Source organism: Diabrotica virgifera, chromosome 9, assembly GCF_917563875.1.
Source record: "Diabrotica virgifera virgifera chromosome 9, PGI_DIABVI_V3a".
Classification (NCBI taxonomy): domain Eukaryota; kingdom Metazoa; phylum Arthropoda; class Insecta; order Coleoptera; family Chrysomelidae; genus Diabrotica; species Diabrotica virgifera.
In genome coordinates, this window is record NC_065451.1 from 58,390,923 (window position 1) to 58,415,923 (window position 25,001).

A 25,001-nucleotide genomic window follows, 5' to 3' on the forward strand; every position below is an offset into this window, starting at 1 on the left:
ATTCAAGAATAAATAAAATAAAATTTTAATTTTGACACCCCGTAATTCGGTTATTATCAACTTTTGTACCAAGGTAAGCTAGCTTAAATCTACCTATTTTAGCCTCAGGAATCTAAGGTTAAGCTATGATCTATTATTTACCAAACACACTGTAGTACGTTCGCTAACGGTAAAATACTGCAAAACCTCCAAATTTTAAGGAACCACTTGGATTGATATATGAAAAGACACCGCACACATCTTATGGAAAATATAATGTCACTCAAATGAAATAAAATTTACATGAATAGATTGGTCTCGAAATTTCAATAATTTCGTACCAGTGCGCCAACTTTGAATGTAGCTTAGTAAGGCAAGCCGCACACCAACGAAACATGAAACGAAAAACATGGAACATGAAACGTAAAACACGTTTCATGAAAATTAAACACGGCTAAACAAAACTTGAAGTCCGCCTACCAGTGAAACAAGTGTGATTCATGCTTATAACACATTTTTATTTTCGGAAAGTTTCATAAATGGCCGGACGTCTATTTGTTTAACAGTGTTTTATTTCCATGAAACGTGATTTACGTTTCATGTTTCCTTGATGTGCTTTGCGTTCTTAGGGCACAGTAGAACTTCTCTCCGAAAAATTGGAAGTAAAATTGTTAAGGCGCATGGCGACCGCGCAAGGTTCCCAGACCGACAAGGACTATTCGTTGTGTCAATAACAGTGGTATTTCTCCTAACGGTTTTTGTTTATTTCTACAATTATTTTGGTTTATTCTTACAATTAATTCCGTTCATTCCCACAATAAGTACGGTTATTCTTACAAGCAATTCTATTCATCCCTAATATGAACGTATTTTATATTGATAATTACTGAATGCATTAGCTCAATGTATGATATTAATTGATTCATAATAATTTTGCAAATTCCCCTTTTTTGTCTGAAACCTAATGGATTTTACACTGTGTGATTTCTCATATATGATTTCACTTATACAGTGCGCCGGAAAAAGTGTTGTCCCTTTAATAACTTATTTATTTTTAGCACATAAGCAAAACGCTTGCACAGGTCGATTTTTAAAATAATTGAAATATATTATAACATCAACGTTTCGAACTTTACGCGATCCCTCTTTATGTGACAGCCACAACTTTGGTTTTTTAAACGGCAAAGTACATCATGTGACATCTCATTTAAAAGCGTTTGAAATAGTGATTCGAAAAATGTGTAACACTTTATTCCTTTCGGAGAGCGCAAGTGTAAAATTTCGATCGAAATCTTTTTAAACGCATTAATTTTTTTTGGAATCCAGAGAAAACTAATAAGTATTTTTGAAAAATTTATACACAGAACAAAAGATTACATTATTACTGAGGGCGGAAAGCCCCTTAGAATAAATAAAAAGTTTCTTTTGAATGGTATATTTGACATTAAATACTAAATTTTCTCTTTTTCACCCCTGTGACTTATTAAAATAATCATTATAGAAGTTTTCAGGGAGTTCAGACCCTCGATAATACTGTAATATTTTTTATTCTGCGTTTAAATTATTCAAAAATACTAATTAGTTTTCTCAGAATTCGAAAGAGTAAATACGATAATAGACACACGAAAACTTCCTTAAAGTACGGATTACACTTGGAAACGAAATGAAATTATTCGACACTTCGGCAGAGGTAACAGCATTGTTTAACAAAGAACGACATGGAAAAGAGGTTACACTTCAAATGGTCAAGCAAAAAATTTTTATTGTTTCAACAACTTCGTTTATTTTTACCATCAACGCATTGATTGTGGTTATTAAACGCAATAGTAGATTGATTAATGCATTCGTTGTCACAACACTCAGTTTACATCTATGGAATAATCAAATATTACTCTATAATAACAACATTTTTACATTGTTTTAATGAAATCTGTACGTTGTCACGATAAACCAAGGTAATTACTTATCATCTACGAAATTAAGAAAGTGCTTTGCTGACAGAATTACCATTATTTATTAAATATACGAAACTAACTTATTGTCTGAATAAATTGAGTGTTATTGATTAATGTACTTTAGGTATTTTCACAATTATTATTCAATCATTGTGACAATAACCCACTATATTGATCAATCTCTAAAAGTTCGTTGAAACAAAAAATAAATTGTTGTTTTAACGAATTACTATTCAATAATCAATGTTAATCAATACTATGAACTAAATTTTTTTGAGTGCATCCACCACTGGTGAATTACCAATTGCGTACTCTACCGGTATTAGATATTTCTTGAGATCAAAGTGCCGACATATAAGAAATTTTACTCTCCCTCTTTATACTGTGGTTAGGGCGTTAATTGTAATTAAAGTTTATCGAAGTCTCATTTTTGAAGTCTATAAAACTGTCACTCATAAATAATATTATTCTAGAGGCTATTGAAACAGCGTACCGACCATTATCTTAAGCCGGTTAGAGGCAGTACAACTGACCAAAATATACCAACTTTATTCTCAATAATGGTAGAATAACATAATAGTAAGCCTCTGCCTTAATCCCTCAGAAAAATTTATGGACTAAGCGAATTACAAAATATTTTTTCTCTCTTTTATACACGTACATCCCATTCGATTCCCATTATTATTCGATATACAGAGTTGGCGCAATGATATGAAATTAGTGTAATTTCAAGACGAACCTAGTCATGTAAATTTTATTTCATTTGAGTGACATTATATTTTCCATAAGATGTGTGCGGTGTCCTTTAGCATACACATAGCTAACAAGTCAAAGAAAAAATGATAAGTACTGTGCCTATGTGTGATTTTGGCCTGGGGGTTAGTTTCATCCCTTCTCCCCTTGTGACTCCCCTTCTCGGGAGTCACCATTGCATGTGATTGTCTTTTTCAGGACAAATCACATGCTATAATTTTTTGTGACGGATATTCTTGAGTTAAAGTTTATTTCATGTAATCGAATGAACTATCTTTCAATAAAGTCGCCCCAGGAACGCAATTCATAAATATTTACATCATCATTTTAAAGTCTTCTACTTTAAAATGTATAATATAATATGTCTGAATGGCCAATATGAATGAGTCAGATTAAATTATTAGAAGAATTTTTTTACTAATCAACAACATTTTTGTTTAATTTATTAATATTTTGTATTTTGACAACGACGTATGAAGTGGAAGTTGAAACGTTAAAAAAATCATTTTTTAAGTTAAATTGTGGCTTATTTTCCAACAGTCCAGGGTAATAAGATTTTTTCCATGACACTTCAACAGCCAGCGTACTCAAGCATTTTTTCGAAAGTTAATACCCGTAAGAACAAATTGTAACTATTTCCTGCGTAGGATCTGACGGCCATTTTATTTATAAACAATTTAGTGTCAAAAAAACGGTCCATTTTCCTTTTTTTGCAAATTAACCCTTAAACGCCCAACCTTTTTTGGTTCCATGTACGCCCAAGGGTGGGTAAAAAATGTCCACCTCGAAAATAGCTAATATATTTATTGAGAGTTGTTGGAAATGGATTAAACTTAAGAATCTTATGCATAATAAACACAGCATCTTCTAAAATATTAATATAAACAACTTACAAACCTTACAACAAAATTAAAATGTACATCAAAATTAACATACCAGTAAAATCCATTAATTCAGATTTGTCGATTTTCTCCTCATTCTTCCTTTCAGCCTCATCATTGGCGGATAATTATGTCGATAATGTAATTATACGTCGATAATTATATGGATTATATTCCTACCAACGATAAATTATAGAGAAACCTTTAGTAACAAGTTTTACCAAGGGTGTACTTTTTATGTCCACCCATATTTAACTCAATATATTACTTTTATTTTTAAAAATATCGGTAAAACCAAATTAACATTCGATAAAGGACTGTATTTTTAACAATAAATAATTTTTGAAAAATTTTTAAACACGTAATAAATATGTTACAAGGGAATACGCATTAGGTGGACATTTTTTACCCACCCTTGGGCGTTTAAGAGTTAATTGAAAACAGTAAGACTTATGGTTTTCTTAGTACAAACATTTTCGAGAGAATGGAAAAACCTTTAAAATGGCGTATTACAAAGTTTAATACACTCATTTATTGTTAATATAATTACCCCAGTTAATAGGGAAAAAAACATGAAAAAATGTTAAACAGGGTTTTGAAGATGCTAAACGGTAGATGAGAGATAACTGATGATAATTCCGTGAAGACGTACAGCTAATTTTTCTTCTTCTTTTTTTTTAAACAGGTACAAAGAATGAAAAACTCAGTTTTTTTACTATAAAACGTTTCTTGTTAATTTTAGAGAAAAATGTTTTAAATAAGTGTTGTAGATCTTAAAAAGTTCTTTAATTTGATAGTACTCATAATAATATACATAAACAATTGACCTAGATAATTGCAAGCAACTCTCATTTTTGCACTAATTTTTAAATAGTAATAACTTTACTTTTTACATAATGATATATAATTTAACTACTTTAAATTATGCCATTTAATGGTTTATTTAAGTGCACTAAATTTCAACCAGATTGACCAAATAGTTTGTAAGTTATTCAATTTGTTTATCCCAGAGAGCAATTATTTATACAACTGTTCTTGCCCTAACAGTGAATCTAGAGATATTTAGCAAATCGCAATCAATTATTCGAGAGTCTACTTTTAAGATGCATTAAGAAAAAATTAACATTTTATTAAAATTGTTATTAAAAAACTCGTTTGAAAAAGACCCTACTTTCTAGGTTATAAACAATTTGAATAACTTTGACAGTTTTTATGTCACACGCTTGCATGTAGGCTCACTGAAAAGCTGGTGAAAAAATACATATTAAAAAAGAAAAAATTATTTACTATGACAAATAGGAATCAAGTTAGTATTTTTTTTATAAATCAAATTTTGCATTGTTTATAAACATTAAGAGCTGAAAATTTATATATGGAAATCTATATTTTACGATCCAGTTTATAGATTGCATATGCAGTGAAATAATAAAAACTTATGACCTGTTAAACTGATGGTACTCGTGAAACACCACCAACGAAAGTGAAGGTGGGAACTGTTCAAGCTTCGCTTCCTTTTTTGGAAAAAAAACTGCAATATATTATCACCTTCCATAGCACGCACAACCTTCTTTTTTAACTGGAGTAGCTCAAAAAAATAGTAAAAATTGTGCAAATTTCACCTTGCACAATTGGAAAATTGGAAAATCCCGTGAAAATCAATTGATTCAATTTTACTATAAAAGTTATTGAATTTTACAAGTATTTCTTAAAAATTATTTAAATCATTAAGTAAAGTATATTTTTTATATAAATATATAATAATTATAAATTAGTACAATACATTTTTTTTTATTTGAAATAATTAAAAAGTATTTAAAAGTCCTTAATAATTTTTAAAAAATTGTTTGTTTTATTTTGTTTCTGAATTGTTATGAAATGTTATTTAATTTAATGAAACTATTAATATTTGTTTAGGTAGGCATCTAATAAGTAGAAATATGTAATATGTTTGCACTATTTAATGATGTATGTTTAAGTTCAATAATTAGAATAAAAGTCATATATTTGTTTTGATAGTAATATATATATTTTAATAAATTCATATAATTAATTATAAAAATAAAAAAGTAAAACATTGTTTATGAATTTTAATTTGATTGTTCTAGTGAACGTCTATAACTTCTAAATCGCTTCTCGGCAAGTTACATTTCATCCTCTACAAAGTCTGACTCGACATCGTCAAGAACCACTGCAGCGCGATTACAACATTTTTCCACTGCACAGTTTGTACAAAGATCCGTACAGTTTATACCATATTTTTTACAACCATATCTTGTACTTTTGCAACCCGTTGAACATTTAGATGTAATTTGTTTTAATATCTCTTCAGGGATCAAACAATCTAAGGTGTAAATAGGTTCAAAACCCGTATCAGTTTTTTGCCATCCATATTGGATAGCATCCAGTTTTTTACCTAACCAGTGTTGTAATTGATGATAAACGCGAAGTACATGCTGATAACCTGCACCTTCTGTTGGTGGCAAATTTTTCCAATCTAAAAGATTTTTTCCCTGTATTTCTTATAAATTGTAAAAAACGTAACTCATTTAATGACAATATGTTATTATGTTTTTTTATATGTAACATCAATTGCAGCAGAATACAAAGCAACAATGATATCACATCCGTTTTTCATGATGTCCTCCTTGTTAGTATTCTCGTCGTAAAAAATATTTATCAGATCTACAATTTCTGACGATGCAGTTAATAATTTGAATTTTCCTTGATTAAAAAAAGAGGAAGTTGTATCACACCCAGGAAAAATATATAAGAACCCAACGTATTTTCTTAGATGAGAATGTTTAAAACTATTAAAACTATAATAGATAGATTTTCCTTTTTCTTCTTTTTTTTTTTCAAAATACATATATGTTATTGTCCGGAGCAGAGAGTTGCGTCAATATTATGAGTATATCAGTATCATTACCAATTATTACAATGGTCTTGCTAGTTTCATATGTATGTTCGATGTTCGTGAAGAGCTGTCTGCACTATTAATACGTCCGCATCTTCATCTGCTACTTTAGTTCGGTACCCAGATTTGTTGAGCTCTGCACATAAAAGTTGAATCAATTGCTTTTTATTTTTACTAACTGCTAAAAATTTTTTTTTTATGGATAAGATCGTGTTTTCAACCAATTTAATTTCTGGGCCTGAGCTAATTATTATTGTATATTTTTATAAATAATATACTTTAATTAGTAAAATATAAGTAATTCTTACGAGAAATTATTGTAAAATTAAAGCCAGTAATAGCAATTAAACTGCAAATTTTTTCAACATGTTTCAAATTGGGATTCCATTCTAAAAAATAAAACGAAGCTATTTTCACCTTTACATTTGTTGGCGGTGTTTCACGAGTACCATCATTTTAACGAGTCATGACTTTTTATTTTTTTTACTGCATATGCAATCTATGAGGTGGGTCAGAAAATATAGACTTTCTTAAACAACTTGTTCAATTTTCAGCTCTTAATATTTATAAACAATGAAAATATGATTTATTGAAAAAAAAATTCTAACTTGATTTCTATTAGTCATATAAAATCCATTATATTATTTTAATGTGTATTTTTTCACCAGCTTTTCATGAGCCTACATACGAGCGTGTAAGATAAAAACTGTCAAAGTTATTCTAATTGTTTATAACCTAAAATGTAGGGTCTTTTTCAGACGGTTTTATTAACAACAATTTTGATAAAATCTTAAAACATTTTCAATACATCTTAAAATTAAAGTCTTAAATAATCGATTGCGATTTGTAAAATATCTCTAGAGTCACTGTTAGGGCAAGAACAGTTGTTTAAACAATTGCTGTCTGGGATAAACAAATTGAATAACTTATAAGCTATTTGGTCGATCTAGTTGAAATTTGGCACACTGAAATAACCCATTAATTGGCATAATTTGAAGTAGTTAAATTAAATATCGTTGTGCAAAAAAAACAGTTATTAATATTTAAAAATTAGTGCAAAAATGAGAGTTTTTTACAATTATCTCGGTCAATTGTTTATATATGTCAATATGTGTCCCACCAAATTGAAGAACTTTTTATGGTCTACAATATTTATTTGAAACATTTTTCTCTAAAATGGATAAGAAACGTTTTATAGTTAAAAAACTTAGTTTTTCATTCTTTGTAACTGTTTTAAAAAAAGAAGAAGAAACATTAGCTGTACTTCTTCACGGAATTATCATCATTTATACCTCATCTATCGTTTAAAACCTTCAAAACCCTGCTTAACATTTTTACGTGAAATCGACGATTTTTTTCCCTATTAACTGGTGTAAATTGCGAAAAAGTCAAAATTTCAAAAAAATTAATTTCGCCATAGTGCGGCCGATATGTGAAACAATTGCACATTTAATGATACAAGCATATAATTTGCGCCACATATACTACACATATAAAGGTTCAAATTTAGATATGAGGCCATCTCAGATTTTGTCTTTTACAAAAATGGCGGGCATTCAAATTGGCGGCTATACTTATGTGTTTAATAGTACCATAACTTTTGAACGAAACGTCTGATTTCAACCAAATTTGGTATATAGGTTTTCTTTTTGATTTACAAGAGGGATGTGGTGAACCGGAAGAATCGGTTTACCAGAAGTTGTGTTTTTACTGGTTGTTTATATAAAAATGTTTTTTTTTTCAATTTTTTCCCTCTGTATATATTAACTTTCAAAAAGGTAATACCGCAATTGAAAAGAACGTAAAAATATTTTGTAGAAAATATTTTGAACTTTTTAGTTATGTTAATTATCATTTAATAAATGCATAACGTATCATCACCTATGTGTGGCAAATTCGTGCAAACATTATAAGAATTATTGTGCATTTAATGGTAGGAGCATATAATTTGGACCACATATACTACACACATCAAGGTTCAAATTTAGATATAAGGCCATCTCAGATTTTACCTTTTACAAATTTACAAAAATGGCGGGCATGCAAAATGGCGACTATACATATGTGACTTATAGCACGATAACTTTTGAACGAAAAGTCCGATTTCAACCAAATTTGTTATATAGATTCTTATTTTGATGTGTTACACCAAGGTCTTGAACTGGAAGAATCGATTTACCAGAAGTTGTGTTTTTCCTGATTTTTATGTAAAAACATGTTGTTTTTTTACCAATTCTTTCACCCTGTATATATTAATTTTTCAAAAAGTTTATACCGAAGTTGAAAAGAGCGTAAAAATATTTTCTAGGAAATATTTTGAACTCTTTAATTATGTTAATTACCAATTAATAAATGCATAACGTATCTTAACATGTACCGATGAACCTATGTGCGGCGCATTCGTGCAAATAATATAAGAATTATTGTACATTTAATGGTAAAAGCATATAATTTGGACCACACACACTACACATACAAAGATTCAAATTCAGATATGAGGCCATCTCAGATTTCGTCTTTTACAAAAATGGTAGGCATTCAAAATGAATCTACCGCACATAAGTACATGTGAAGATACGTTATGCATTTATTAAATGGTAATTAACATAACTAAAAAGTTTAAAATCTTTCCTAAAAAATATTTTTACACTATTTTCAATGGCGGTATTACCTTTTGAAAAATTAATATATACAGGGTGAAAGAATTGAAAAAAACAACAACACATTTTTACATAAAAAACAGTAAAAACACAACTTCTGGTAAACCGATTCTTCCGGTTCAAGACCTCGATCTTATTCATCAAAAAAAGAAACTTGAAACCAAATTTGGCTAAAATCGGACTTTTCGTTCAAAAGTTATCGTGCTATTAGTCACATATGTATAGCCGCCACTTTGAATGCTCGCCATTTTTGTAAAACGCAAAATCTGAGATGTCCTCATATCTAAATTTGAACTTTTGTATGTGTAGTATATGTTTTCCAAATTATATGACTCTACCATTAAACGTACAATAATTCTTATAATATTTGCACGAATCTGCCACATATAGGCACATGTGAAGATACTTTATGCATTTATTAAATGGTAATTATAATTAACATAACCACAAAGTTCAAAATATTTCCTAAAATATATTCTTACGCTCTTTTCAATAGTGGTATTACCATTTTGAAAAATTAATATATACAGGGTGAAAAAATTTAAAATAAATTATTTAAATAATATAAAATACTTTTACATAAAAAACCAGGAAAAACAAAACTACTGGTAAAACAATTCTTCCAGTTTATGGATCGATCTTGTAATTCACAAAACGAACCTACGTACCAAATTTGGTTGAAATCGGACTTTCCATTCAAAAGATATCGTGCTATTAGTCATATATGTATAGTCGCCCATTTTGAATGACCGCCATTTTTGTAAAAGGCAAAATCTGAGATGGCCTCATATCTAAATTTGAACCTTTATTTGTGCAGTATATGTGGACCAAATTATACGCTTGTATCATTAAATGTGCAATTCTTATAATATGTTGCACGAATCTGCCGCACTACAATAACTATTGTAAAAATAAGTATAGAGCTTTAAAATTTTTGTCAAATGAGGGTTCTTTGGTGCTTAATATATGACAAAAATTTCAAAGCGATTTGTTCAATTGTTTAAATTTTATTCAAATTGTTTGTCCCAGAGAGCTTTTTTTGCAATAAACTAAATCAGAAAAAAATAATGTTAGAACCATTCCACAGGTGTCAAATGAAAGAGCATGAGCTAAACTTTCAAATTGGTTTAAAAAAGGTGAACAAAAAATGCATTTATTAGTATAAAATAATTATGCAAAAGTATGTTCAATTTTTCCTTATAAACTTTTATTTTTTTGTATAATAAATTTATATAAATAATATATTTATTGATAATATATTTATTACAATTTTTCATCAATTTTTCATATATTAATAACATTACTTGGTAGTTATGCATCTAAAAAACGGTAAAAAATAGATATTTTTACCGTTAGTTATTAAAAAAGTTTAAATGATTAAAAAAAAAGAAAAATTGACGATACTTTTGCGTAATTATTTATTAGTAATAAATGGATTTATGCACATTTTTTAAACCAATTCGAAAGTTTAGTTCATGCTCTTTCATTTGACACCTGTAAAATGGTTCTAACATTATTTTTTTCTGATTTATGTTATTCCAAAAAAAAGCTCTCTGGGATAAACAGTTTGAATAAAATTTAAACAATTGAATAAATCGACGTGAAATTTTTGTCACATATTAAGCACCAAAGAACCCTCATTTGAAAAAATTCCAAAGCTCTATACTTACTTTTACAATAGTTATTGCAAAATTAATTCTTTTTGAAATTTCTACCTTTTTTCGCAATTATATTAACAATAAATGAGTGTATTAAACTTCGTAATACGCAATTAAAGCTTTTTCCATTCTCTCGAAGATATATGTACTAAGAAAACCATAATTCTTACTGTTTTCCATTATTTGAAAAAAAAAGGGAAAAGGCCGTTTTTTGACACTAAATTGTTTACAAATAAAAATGGCCGACAAATCCTACGCACGAAATAGTTACAATTTGTTCTTATAGGTATTACCTCTCGAAAAAACGTTTCAGTACTCTGGCTGTTGAAATGTCACCAACAGGGTATATTTTTGTCTTATACCCTGGCCTAGAATTAGAATAATAAATTTGCTTTATGAATTTATATAAATCTTACCTTTTCGTGATCTCGCACCTGGGAATATGTTAACAATTCCCGACATCCATCAAACCTGTTAACACATTTAAATAAAACGTGTTCAGCAATTTTTCCATATAATGATTCTACCCCTTGTGATTTCTGAAGCGCTGGTTCCTTCTTATCAACATCAACACATCTTCCACACTGTATACGCCTGTTTGGATAAATTTTTACTGGTTTCACCGATAAATATTTATGACAAAAACTGCAAAGTAAAGTATCCAGGATATTATCTGGAATTATAAGCACCATTATAACCTCATATTATAAAATATAGCAAGGAAATTTTATGAAAAACTGTTCTTGTTTTAATAGTGAATCACATCACAACACACATAACTAATTAATGTATAAAATATTTTACATTGAATATGCACATGCACATTGCTATCCTTGACATCCAATCGTCATCCTATTTGAAGGTTAAAAATAATGTCTGCTATTATTCAACAATGGCATGCTCGTTTATTTTATTTTATTTTATTTTTGTTTTGTTATTAACTCCCAGCATACAGTACGGTGCAAATATTTGGAATAAATTCGTTATTTCGTAAACCGGCGACTTGGAAAACTCCTAAAACGGGTTGATTTTTATTTTTAAGAGATAATCCTGAAACACATCGATTTTTATTTTTAACTCTTATAAGTACTAACACCCTGTCTCTCAGACGGCATCGCTTGTCGAAAGTGGGATATTTCCTTTCCTATAAAATTTTGAAGGTCACCCGTTTATGACTTCTCAAGTTGGGTTGTTCTATAGTAGTATCGAATTCGGCAATTTGCGGCAGGTTATTATTCGAGAGATATTTAGGCTCAAATTGTGATTTCCGTCTAATAGACGGGGTGATAGTGTTTGTGCCACAGTTCGTCAAAAAACATCAAATAAGGGAATAAAGACCCCGAGGAAACAATTTTGAAATTGTTTGATGAGGTAGAAGACGACGTAAGCGAAGTGGAATCAATTTGTGATGAATATGTTGCAACTGACTACCATTGCTACACTGTACTAACTATAGTACCTGTCGGTTTTTTTTGTTTTAACATTTTTCAAATACCTTTTTATTTTCATTTTTCTTACTTTTTGTCTAACTTGATTATAAATTTTTATATTTTTAAAAATCTATCGAATGATACCAAAATGAACATGACCCCCACGGAGAGGGGTGGGGGGTAAATTTGAAATTTTAAATACAAATCCCGCTATATTTTGCAAAATAAACATCAGATAGAAAAACTGCAAAATACACTAATTCGATATTTTTGAAAAATCTATCGAATGGTATCAAACATGACCCCCGCAGAGGTGGGGTGGGAGGTTACTTTAAAATCTTAAATAGGAGCCCCAAAATTTTATTGTAGATTTGGATTCTTTACGTAGAAATAAGCAACTTTTATTCGATACATTTTTTCGAACTATGGATAAATGGCGCTTTAATTGAAAAAAAAAACGGTTGTTGGAAATGGAAAATTAAATTAAAAATGGAAAGTCCCCACTAAAATGGATAATTTCATTTAACTTTTTTGATTTTAGGACCTAATAATCACAACCCAATAGGTCCCCAAAGAGCTCGAGTGACTGCAAATTTAGCATACTTTCCTCCCATACTGTAGGAGAAAACAGAAAAAATTTTTTTCTTCCAGCGTGCAAAAAAGTCTACTTTCGCGCACGCGTTTTAGTTTAGAAAGTTTTACTTTTCCGCATGCGTTTTACTTTTCCACACGCGTTTTACTTTTCCGCACGCGTTTTACTTTTCCGCATGCGTTTAGATATTTTAATATGGCTTTAAAATAATTATAATAAATGCAATAAACTAATATTAGGATATTATTTACTATTTCATTTTAAATGTATCTTATTGTGTTCCTGTTTTAATGAAATTAACGCGACAATTCAATGAAATAAAATTATTTTGACGTAATATTCGAAAGTCAAATCGGTAGATAATAACAGTCGTTTTGAATCATCGTCATGAAAACCAAGATCGACGTCATGCTAACTAATTATATTGAAAGTTTGGTTTTGACAACCTTGTTATGTATTTTCATATTAATTAAATTAACTGATCAAGATTTGGTCATTTTTTAAAGACTTGTAGAAAAAATAGTGTTCCTAACTCTTGCAGAAAGTCTCTTTTCCGCACTCGACTGCTCGCCGAACTCCAGTTTCGCGTGCGGAAATGTATGACTTTCTGCACTTGTTAAATAAATAAATAGAGCTTAGTACTTTTTGAGTTATTCGTGGTTGAAAATTGGACATTTTCATTGAAACATAACACTTTTTCGAAGGGTTTTTGCGAATACCTTAAAAACTATGCATCTAAATAAAAAAACTACATAAAACATTTTTGTAGCTTACAAAAAAACAAAGAGATTCTTTCCTTTATAATTCTTCTAGTTATAATACAAAAAGACATATTATGGTAGGTGAAAAGAGTTTGTTTTTTTGGTGCATGCTCAAATCGGTTGAAATAACAGAGAAACGGTCGATTTTAGGTGTAGACTAACTACCATTACTTTTGTAGCGCTTGAATAAAACTATAAAATGAGCAATATTAAATGTCCATTACATTCAAACTAAGCGAGATATGTTGCAAATAAATTGATGGCTAATGTATTTTAAGAAAAAATAAGAAGAGTATTTAACCTCTCATCCACCAGAATTTAAATTCATCGTTTTTTCTTCTACAATACCTTATATTATACTGTTATTACTTCTATGTTCAAAAAGTTGGACGGGTTTAAAATGAATGTGAATGAATTAAAAAAGTTGTAATGAGTTTTCCCCGAAAAGTGCTCCGTTTTTTGATTTTAGTGAACATATTTACTCTCAAATAATTCGAAAAGTATTGAATTAGTAAAAAAAACCTAAAGAACAAAAGTTGCTTAGAGTCACTTTATCCAATTCCGGACTTATTTTAAATGTATATTTTTTCACACCAGAGAAGGAGCTATTTCTCAGTTTTTGAGTAGAATTGTAAATTTTTTCTTATTTAATAACAGACAACTTCAACTACCTATTCCCAAATTTTCTTTTTTTTGGTCAGATTGTTCTTTGGTCGAGCTAATTTTCAAGAATTTCTATCTAAAAATCAGAATAAAGGCATTAAACCTAAAGAATAAATAAAAAATAAGCATAAAAACGGAATCACTAGCGAAGTTAGATTTTTTAAATAAAATAAACACATGAGTTAAACCTAGTTAATTAAAATGCATCATAGTCCTTTCTTTAACGGTAAAATATTGCAAAACCTCTAAATTTTAAAGAACCGCTTGGATTGGCATGAAATTTGGCATACACATAGCTAACAAGTCAGAGATAAAAATTGATATTGTGCCGATATGTGCTTTTGCCCTGGGGGTGGTTTTCACCCCCTTTTGGGGGTGAAAAAATATTCGTCCAAAGAAAGTCAGGAAATGGATAAACTGGCTAATTTTAAGTAACTTTTGTTCTAATAGAGTTTTTTCACTAAGTCAATAGTTTTCGAGTTATTTGGCAGTGAATATGTTAATTTTTTAACAAAATAGCCACACTTTTAGACGGTTTTTCGCAAATAACTCAAATAGTAAGTATTTTGTCGAAAACACATTCATAACAAAAATATAGCCTGTAAAAAATTTAAAAAAATGGTGTATATATCACGTCTCTACACCTAGTAGAAGCAGAGTTATAGCTAATGAAAAATAGGTTCATATTCGTCGAATTCCAAATGGAATACTTTAACGTAAAATAACCAACAATGAAGCACATTTCGGGGAAAACCCATTACAACTTATATAAAGTGTTTAAAAAAGCTTCATTTTTGTTTTATAAAAAAAAAATTTAGCATCAAAATTAAACAAGTTACGCTCAAAATAAAGTTAGTCCCTTTTGGTATTGGTAAAAAAATCGAGAAAATAACCCCCTAATTAGTATCTTAAATGAACTTAATCGTTACGACTTCACAAGTTTCTTGACTCGTGTATGTATTGTTTATGTTACCTGTAAGTTTCATCGGTTCAAAGTCCTTATTATTGAAATGGCTGTAGTTAAAACGGGTTGAACGAGTCACTGATCACGAATGTATGCAAATTTTGAAACACCAAATCTTAATCAATTTTTGTGTAACAGAAAAACAAAAAAATACATGATATTCAGAAAAGAAAATCTGACTTTTTTTGTTTTTCGAGATTTTTGGTATCTCTAACAATTTTTAAGTTATTTTGAAAAAAAGGATATTTTTCAAAATTTAAATTTTTAAAAATTTTACTTTGAAACCAATTTTTTTCAAAAATAAGCACTTTGAATCGATGAAACTTACGGATCATATAAACACAACATAAGTAAAATAATTTGTGGAGCGGTAACGATTAATTTAATTTAAGTTGCTAACTAGGGGGTGGTCTTCCCGATTTTTTTATGCAAAAACAAATGGGACCAGCTTTATTTTGAGCGTAACTTGCTTAAATTTAATGCTAGAAACTTTTTGTAAAAACAGAAATAAAGCTTTCTTAAACACGTTAAAAAAGTTATAACAGATTTTCCCCAAAAAGTGCTTAATTTTTTGGATACTTCACGTCGAAAAATTGTATTTGAAATTTGGTGAATATGAATCTATTTTTCATTGGCTATAACTCTGGTTCTACGAAATCCAGATACCTAATGCGTACACCATTTTTTTTACTTTTTTATAGGCTATATTTTTGCTAAGAACGTTTTTTTCGACAAAATACTTACTTTTTGAGTTATTTGCGAAAAACGGTCTAAAAATGTGGTTATTTTGTTGAAAAATGAACATATTCACTTGCAAATAACTCGAAAAGTGTTGACTTGGCGAAAAAGCTCTATAGAACAAAAGTTACTTAAAATTAGTCAGTTTACCCATTTCCGGACTTATTTTGGACCTATATTTTTTCACCCCCGAGAGGGGGTGAAAGTCACCCCCACTGCAAAAGCACACATCGGCACAATATCACTTTTTTTCTTTGACATGTAAGCTATACGTATGCCAGATTTCATGTCAATCCAAGCGGTTCTTTAAAATTTAGAGCAAAAACCGTGAAAGAATGGACTATCATATTATTAGGTACTACAAGGTAAATTTTTAATTTACTGTGCTAACCCAATGTTAACTTTTTTACGTTGAATGATTAAATAATTAGGTATATCGAGGGTAGACTTCTACGGGTTAATTAATCGTGGGATTAATCTCCATATTTGAGGGCCTTAATTATCATTCAGTTTACATTTAAAGTCATTACCATGAGAATATATATAAACTAGTTAAATTCAAATACGAACTTAACTCCATTAAAAAAAACAGAAATTTGTATTTAGGGAATTAAGGTGACTGGCAAAACAGAAATAACGGGAGAGAATGGTTAAGTGAAGGGATACAGTGAAAACTGTAGAAATCGTTAGTATACACTTCTCCAACATATTAACGCACCACCTTAAAAATGGGTCACCTTTGATGTCTTGAATTTCCTAAACCTGTTGTTCGATTTAAGTGATTTTTTTATTGTATTATTTTAATTTTATAAATTAATATTTTATCCCTTGTTTTCTTTTTATGTTTTCTGACCTTGGTTTAAAAGCTTTAGCCACGTAATTACATATAAATATTAATTCATACAAAATTGTACATTATACACTTATAAATAAAAAAAGAATGTGTGTGTACTTTGTACGCACGTAAGAAGTTATACTTCTATTATATGATTTAAACGAAATTAATATACTTTTTATTTATATTTTGTTTAAATATTAAACTAATTTATACTTACTACTTCTCAAACATTTTTATTAGAACAGTGCCAAAAATTAAAATAATAAAAGAATAAAACACACACAAACACATTAAACAAGCCACAAATGATGTCTGAACATTAATTGTCGAAAAAATTTTTAACTAAATACGTATTTTCTGAAAATACAATTATATAATAAATATACTTACAATCATAAAATGTATTAAAAAAAAACAAAAAAGAAAGTTTCTATTGGGACTCGAACCAGCGCTGATAAGCACGGTTGGTGTTGGAATTCATTCGCCTTCAACGCTTAGCCACAGACACTATGTGTCATTATTTACGAAGATCGACTAACTAAACGGATTAAACTTGTGATATTTTGATATTTTGAAAATTGATCAAATTATTTTAATTTTGAATTGAAATGATTTAGAATTGAAAAAATACTACAAAACATAGAGTAAGAAAACAATATATTAGGTGAATATTGATAGAAATTTTGATGGTAATCAAATTATATAAATAAAAGTATTACATACTATGTATTTTGGCAGATCAAATAGGTAAGTTTATACCCATGATACATTAACAATTATTACGTACCTGTTGCTTTTAAAAACTATTTAAAAGTCACTACAATATTATAAACTTTTTTGTTTCTGTCCTCACAACAATAAAACTAATATATTATACATTTGTTTACCTTTACCTCCAAACCACAGCTGTCCTTTGTCCTACAGCTGCCATATCGGATAATTTTTGACATGTCATTTGAACATCCAATCAGAACAAAGTTATAATGCGCATGCGCCGGGCTGATAGGTTTTAACATATAAAAATTCACCCTCTATCGCCGGTAAAGAAGCATAACTTCAAAAATGATAAAAAATATAGCTTATAAATAACAATTTCTAATTACTATGTTAATAAAGATAATTATACTAATTTTTTTTCTTCATTTTTATTATTATTTTTTTTATTTTTTTCCTTATTTTTTATTTTTACTACTATAGGAACCCGATTCAACACCTCGGAGATTTAGAACCTTTTAGTGATTTTTATTATTTTTTTTTTTTCATTTTTTTTAATTATTTTTTTATTGTTTTTATATATATATTTTTTATTAATATTTTTTCATATTTTTTTGTTCTTTTTTATAATAATACATAGCCTAACATTTTTGTAATATTGTGTAACAGATGAGTTAAATATAGGTAACTAAAAACTCATCATATTTATTAACCCTTATCCGGGAAAGGTGGGTCCAACAGGCCCGAGACGCCAATTCTTTTATCATAAACTGATAAAAAAACATTTATTGAGTTTTATGCATCACTGAATTTTTTTAGAAGTATGTTTCCTTCAACATAGTCATGAGCTATTCAAAATATTCATTACCATTTTTGAAATTATTGCGTCGAAAGAATTTTGTCACGTAAAGGGGCAACACAGGCCCGTCGGACCCTACTTGTATTTATACCTAAATACTCTGGGCTAATTAGCAAAATTCAAGAAAAAGTTATTTACCAGCACTTTTATTGCTGGAATCGAATCTTATAATCCTATATATTAATAATATAGGTATGCAAAGTCCGCAGATAGTGTGCTACTTTTTTTATAAACAAAATGGCGCCCGAAAATCGTGTTTTTTTCAATTTTTGCTATATAACTCCAAAGATTTTAACTTTAGACCAAAAACACTCAAATAAAAATTCATCCCAATTAAATTCTGCATAGTGTTTTTTGCGATTTACTTCGATTAAAACTTTCCCCGGAAAAATCGGGTTTTTCCAACAAAATCTTTAATTTTCAACTAAACTTTTAGATAAGTAGTTGTTAATCAATAATTAAATAACTTGGTAACGTAAAAGCCCTTTCCGTATCTATTACAATTCCGGAAGTCTATGGAAATTGAATGAACAGTTTAGCAACAAATAAAATGTTAATTAAAAATTTACGGTCGCTATAATAACGACAATAAATATGATGCACAAGAATAGCTATGATTTTTTCATAAAAAGATACTATACCTATCTAATGAACTTTACAGAATTGAAATTGGACTATATAAGCGGCCTCAGGAATATTTTAAAATTATAAACAATTTTTTGGTTTATAAACAAATAGAATATCTCGGGAAATATTAAACTAAATTAAATTATGAAAGCAGTATTCGAAAAACAGCGTCAGGACGCTTCTTTTAAAAGAAAAAACGTTTAATTATGACAAGTGGTTCCTGAGATACAACCGGTCAAAATTGACTGGAATTTACGGCAAAGATATAAAAAATAGGATCATAATTTTCAAACCATCACCTTTTTGTTTTTGTCCTTTTTCTCCACACAAATTTTCATATCTTTAGAATCCTCATAACATATATTATTATAATAAAAACTATCGATAATACGTGTGACAATTGCCCAAAATAGCAAAATTCCAATCAAAAGTTAGGTTGGAGAAAATGTAACCCTCAAAGTTCAAAATCGGTATACGTTAACAAAATGCATTTTCTCGGCTTCCCATGGAGCAATTTCCTTCATTCTTTCTTTGTTCCCTAATAACTCGAGTAGAGCCATCGGTTATTAAATGTCAAACTTGCTTTTGTTTTGTTATAATAGATTAATTTATTTATAAGAACAGAAAATTACATATTTTTCCAGTTGTAGGCTTTTTTTTAGATAAACTTACTACAAGTGTACCTTTTAAAGTTAAAAACATAAATATTCTCATTTGAAAGCTGTATAATTATTTAAACAATTTTTATTTAAACAAATTAAAATATTGTGTTATAATAAATAAATTAATTTATTATAACAAAACAAAATTAAGTTTGACATTTAATAATGGGTTAGTTCGATGGCTCTACTCGAGTTACTTGGGAACAAAAAAAGAATGAAGGAAATTGCTCCATGGGAAGCCGAGAAAATGCATTTTTTATTAACGTATACCGATTTTGAACTTTGAGGGTTAAATTTTCTCCAACCTAATTTTTGATTGGAATTTTGCTATTTTTGGCAATTTTCACACGTATTATCGATAGTTTTTATTGTAATAATATATGTTATGAAGATTTTAAAGATATGAAAACTGGTGTGGAGAAAGACGATAAAAATAAAAAGGCGATGGTTTGAAAATTATGATCCTATCTTTTATATCTTTGCTGTAAATTTCGGTCAATTTTGACCGGTTGTATCTCAGGAACAACTAATCACAATTAAACGTTTTTTCTTTTAGAAGAAGCGTCCTGCCACTGACTTTAAAATACCGTTTTCACAATTTAATTTAATTTAATATTTCCCGAGATATTCTATTTGTTTATAAGCCAAAAAATTGTTTATAATTTTAAAATAATCCTGAGGCCGCTTAAATAGTTCAATTTCAATTCTGTAAAGTAAATTAGATAGGTATAGTGTCTTTTTATGAAACAATCATAGCTATTCTTATGCATCATAGTTATTGTCGTTATTATAACGACCGTAAATTTTTAATTAACATTTCAATTGTTGCTAAACTGTTCATTCAATTTCCATCTGCTTATGGAATTATAATACATACGTAAAGGGCTTTTATTTTACCAAGTTATTTAATTATTGATTAACAACTACTTATCTGAAAGTTTAGTTGAAAATTAAAGATTTTGTTGGAAAAACCCGCTTTTTCCGGGGAAAGTTTTCGTCGAAGTAAATTGAAAAAAACACGTCCCTATGCAGAATTTAATTGCGGTGAATTTTTATTTGGATGTTTTTGGTCTAAAGTTAAAATCTTTGGAGTTATAGAGCAAAAAATTGAAAATAACACGATTTTCGGGCGCCGTTTTGTTTATAAAAAAAGTAGCACACTATTTGCGGACTTTGCCTATCTATATTATTAATATATACAATCATAAGATTCGATTTTAGCAATAAAATTGCTGGTAAATAACTTTTCCCAAAAATGGCCTATTCTCCGATAATCAGCCCAGACTAAAAATCTAAATCTTTGTTACAGAAGTTAATCTGGCAGTCAGGTAATGTTTTCGTAGATTATCTAAACGACTTTTATGATTCCGGAAATCAAATAATAAAGTATAAACCTGTCACAAACAATGTAAATATCTCTTTGGTGTGAACATCAAAGAGATGCTTACAATAAGTGTTATATCTATTCTAAATGAATTTTAAAAACTGATAATCTTGTTGGAATACAATAATATTGTTAGGTAGGTACCTTTACATATTTTGAAATAAATAATGCATCTGCTATCAACCGTTTGATATCGATGTTAGTGTCGACAACTTAGCTCCTAAAATTATATTGAATTACAGTGAAAGTAGATAGTGCGAATAAAATGTCCCGAAAACCATTATCAGCTGCAGAACTACAAGATATTGCTAATAATTTATGGGATTTCGATTATGAAGAATCTCCTGAACTAGGTGGCATTGAAAGTGACTCTGAAATTCAAGATCATTTTTCGGAATCAAATGAAGAGGATGATCAGCAAGTAGTATTGAGTGATAATTAAGAAGAATGTGTAGCTACAAGTTCTCAGATTTGAGAGTGTGTAATTTTTGAAACTTAGGATGGAATTAAGAATCTCCTGAAGTAGGTAGCATTGAAAGTGACTCTGAAATTCAAGATCATTTTTCGGAAGCAAGTGAAGAGGATGATCAGCAAGTAGTATTGAGTGATAATTAAGAAGAATGTGTAGCTACAAGTTCTCAGATTTCAGAGTGTGTAATTTTTGAAACTCAGGATAGAATTAACTGGAAGAGTCAACCACAACCGACAAGACGTATGCGATCTTGCGACATAATAAAAATCAAAACGCACAAAGTAATGTTAGCCGCTGGTCAAAGTGTAGATGATCCTGTTGATTCCTTTTGTTTGTTTGTGGACGAAAAAATTGTGAACTAAATAGCGAAGTGAACAAATGAAGAAACCGAATAAGTCCTGGGGATACAGAACTGGAAATATTCCGACTTTATAGAGCTATATGCCTTTATTATACTACTAATAACTGCACGGCACCTGAGTGCCAACATCCATTAAACGATTCAAAAATTTGCTATTTGTTCGATTTGACCATAAAGACACGAGATCTGAACGAAGAAGGAACGACAAATTAGCAGCAATACGCGATGTGTGGAATCAAGTCAAACAAAAATTTCAGAAATACTATTTACCAGGAAAAAGCATAACGGTAGATGAGCAACTTCTAACGTATCGACGTAGGTCTCCTTTCAAGCAGTATATGCCTTCAAAGTCAGACAAGTATGGCATGAAAATATGATGGCAAATCCTTCAGGTAGATCGCATTCTCAAGGTAGACCGCATACTATAGTAGCATTTTTTATTAATCCAGACAATTTAAATATAACTTTAGTAAAAAATGAAAAAAGTATATTAGAAATATATGGGTAAATAATATGAATAGTACATTCACGAACAGTGGTGGGCCCAACGGACCCAAGTTGCCCGGTTACGTAAGTAAAATGTGTTGCCCGGATAAGGGTTAAGTACTCAAAGGTAAATTTTTAATTTACTGTGCTAAGCCAATGTATACTTTTGCGTTGAAAGATTAAATTATATCGAGGGTAGACGTCTACGGATTATTTTTATCGTGGGATTAATCTCCATATTTGAGGACCGTTAATTAACAAAGTCAGTTTATCTTTATAGGGGAGTCAATAGAGAACGAAAACATGCATTGTTTCGGAAAAATTCAAATAAGCTTATATTTTTCTAAAACGTTTTTTGTTAGTTTCTATACATGTTAAGGTAAAAAGTTCTACTCACACATTTAGCTGCTAATTGTTTATTAATTGTTTAAACAACAACAATTTTTTGTATAAAGACTTTTAAAGATATCGTTGATTTCATCATTTTACTTTGATAAAATATATTTCGATTTTGTTTTTGATTATGCTGAATCCAAATATGGCATAACTATTTGAAAAATCAAAAACTTTGAGCTCTTATACAGTATGTCTGCGTAGCTAGGAACCATATTATGGTAATTTTTTTTATTATCAGCTTTACGAAAAAAGTTATTATTCATATATGCTCTGTATAGTGTAAAATCTAAAACGCAAACATCAGATATCAAAATGTCAAAAATATGAAGAGTAAAGTACTATATACCTTTATATTTCAGAATAACAAAAATTGTTATTATGAAAAGTTGTTGCGAATTAAAAACTATGTTTAAATATGCAATTACATACTTCTAATTGAAAAACAAAAATTGCAAATGTTTCTCAAATTACGGATGCGGATCATTTTATTACAGTTATGATAACTATTTCTTCTACGAGCGTGCAAAAATGTCTACTTTCGCGCACGCATTTTAGTTTAGAAAGTTTCACTTTTTCGCACGCGTGTTACTTTTCCGCACGCGTGTTACTTTTCCGCACGCGGTTTTTACTTTTCCGCACGCGTGTTAATTTAGATATGTTAATATGGCCTTCAAGTAATTATAATACATGCAATAAACTAATATGTAGATATTATTTACTAATTTATTTCAAATATATCTTATTGTGTTCCTGTTTTAATGAAATTAACGCGACAATTCGATGAAATAAAATTATTTTGACATAATATTCGAAAGTCAAATTGATAGACAATAACAGTCGTTTTGAATCATCGTCATGGAAACCAAGATCGTCGTCATGCTAACTATTATATTGAAAGTTTGGTTTTGACAACTTTGTCATTATTAATTTGTGTATGTATTTTTATATTAATTATTTTTTATTAATATAAAATTTAATTTGTATTTTATTTTGTATGTATTTTCATATTAATGAATAATTTGTGTATGTATTTTCATATTAATGTATGTATTTTCATAATAATGAATTAATTTGTGTATGTATTTTCATATTAATTAAATTAATTGATTAAGATTTGTTAATTTTTTTAAGACTCTTAGAAAAAATATTGTGCCTAACTCTTGCAGAAAGTCTCTTTTCCGCACTAGACTGCTTGCCGAACTCCCGCTCCGCTGCCGAAAAAGAATGACTTTCTACACTTGTTAGGAAAATGACTATTGTTACATATCAATTTTACAAAAAAAAAGTTGTTCTTCATAAAATGCTCTACCTTGTCTAAAATTTAAGATGCAACCATCAGATATCAACTTTTAAGTTCACAATATTGCAATTAGAAGTATGTAATTTGAATATTGAAACAGTTTTTAATTCCAAACAACTTTTCTTAACAATTTTCGATATTGTGAAATATAAAGGTACCTTACTCTTGGGCTAAAGTTATAATTTTTGACATACCAAGATTAACAAAATTTGATATCTGATGGTTGGATCTTAGATTATAATATGGTAAAAATCATTTTATCAATAATAAATTTTTTTCGTAAAACTGATAATAAAAAAGTTATCAATAGGTTCAAGTTACGCAGACATTCATGTATAAGAGCCCAAAAAAATTTTTTACATTTATTATTTTATAAACTTATTACTAAACGTATTATAGGTAAGTTGTAGAGAAAAAAGTTTTGATTGCTTTGTACAAACATTTTGTTAACTGATACTTTTCGGTTTTTGTATTACATTTTTATCTCTCTCAATTTTCTCAAAAATAAGTTGTTTATTTTATGTTTAAAGTAAAATAATGTCGTAAATTTCAAAGATTACATCTAAGCTTTAAAAAACACATAAAAAATTGAAATATATCTGTTCAAACTTGAGTAATACTATACCGCCATGCATGTCTCAAACACGGTGGGCGACATTTTGTATAGTTAGCGAATGGGCACCAGGGCGCCATTTTTGTAACACCGGCGAATAGGCGCTATTTTGTAACAGTCCCACGAATGGAAGCCATTTAATTTTAGCACGCTAATGGATAAAAAATGCAAAAAAAATAATATGTAGTATGACACATTTAACAAAATATAAAAATATACTTGCTGCTACTTAACTTTTTGATGTACCTCGGTAGCTTCAGAGACCTAGAGGTGTGGATTCTTAATAGATGTTAAATAAAATTGAAACTCAAATTCTCGGGGGGCGCCATAATTAAAAAAGA

At 29.1% G+C, this 25,001-nt stretch overlaps 2 protein-coding genes across 5 annotated transcripts in view; one reads left to right on the forward strand and one right to left on the reverse strand.

The window, feature by feature from the left end:
• LOC114339586 (uncharacterized) overlaps positions 1-11,599 on the reverse strand; it is a 100,764-nt gene extending 89,165 nt beyond the window's left edge. Inside the window, exon 1 of one of the 2 annotated variants that reach the window (XM_050661251.1) lies at positions 11,217-11,599. In XM_050661251.1, coding sequence (XP_050517208.1) covers positions 11,217-11,492 — 276 coding nt within the window. In that variant the 5' untranslated portion in view covers positions 11,493-11,599. The remainder of the gene's footprint in view (positions 1-11,216) is intronic. The other variant, XM_050661250.1, reaches the window with a different exon arrangement.
• Positions 1-25,001, forward strand: part of LOC114339168 (dynein axonemal heavy chain 1-like) — a 1,269,803-nt gene that overhangs the window by 308,025 nt on the left and 936,777 nt on the right. The gene's annotated exons all lie outside the window — the stretch shown is intronic.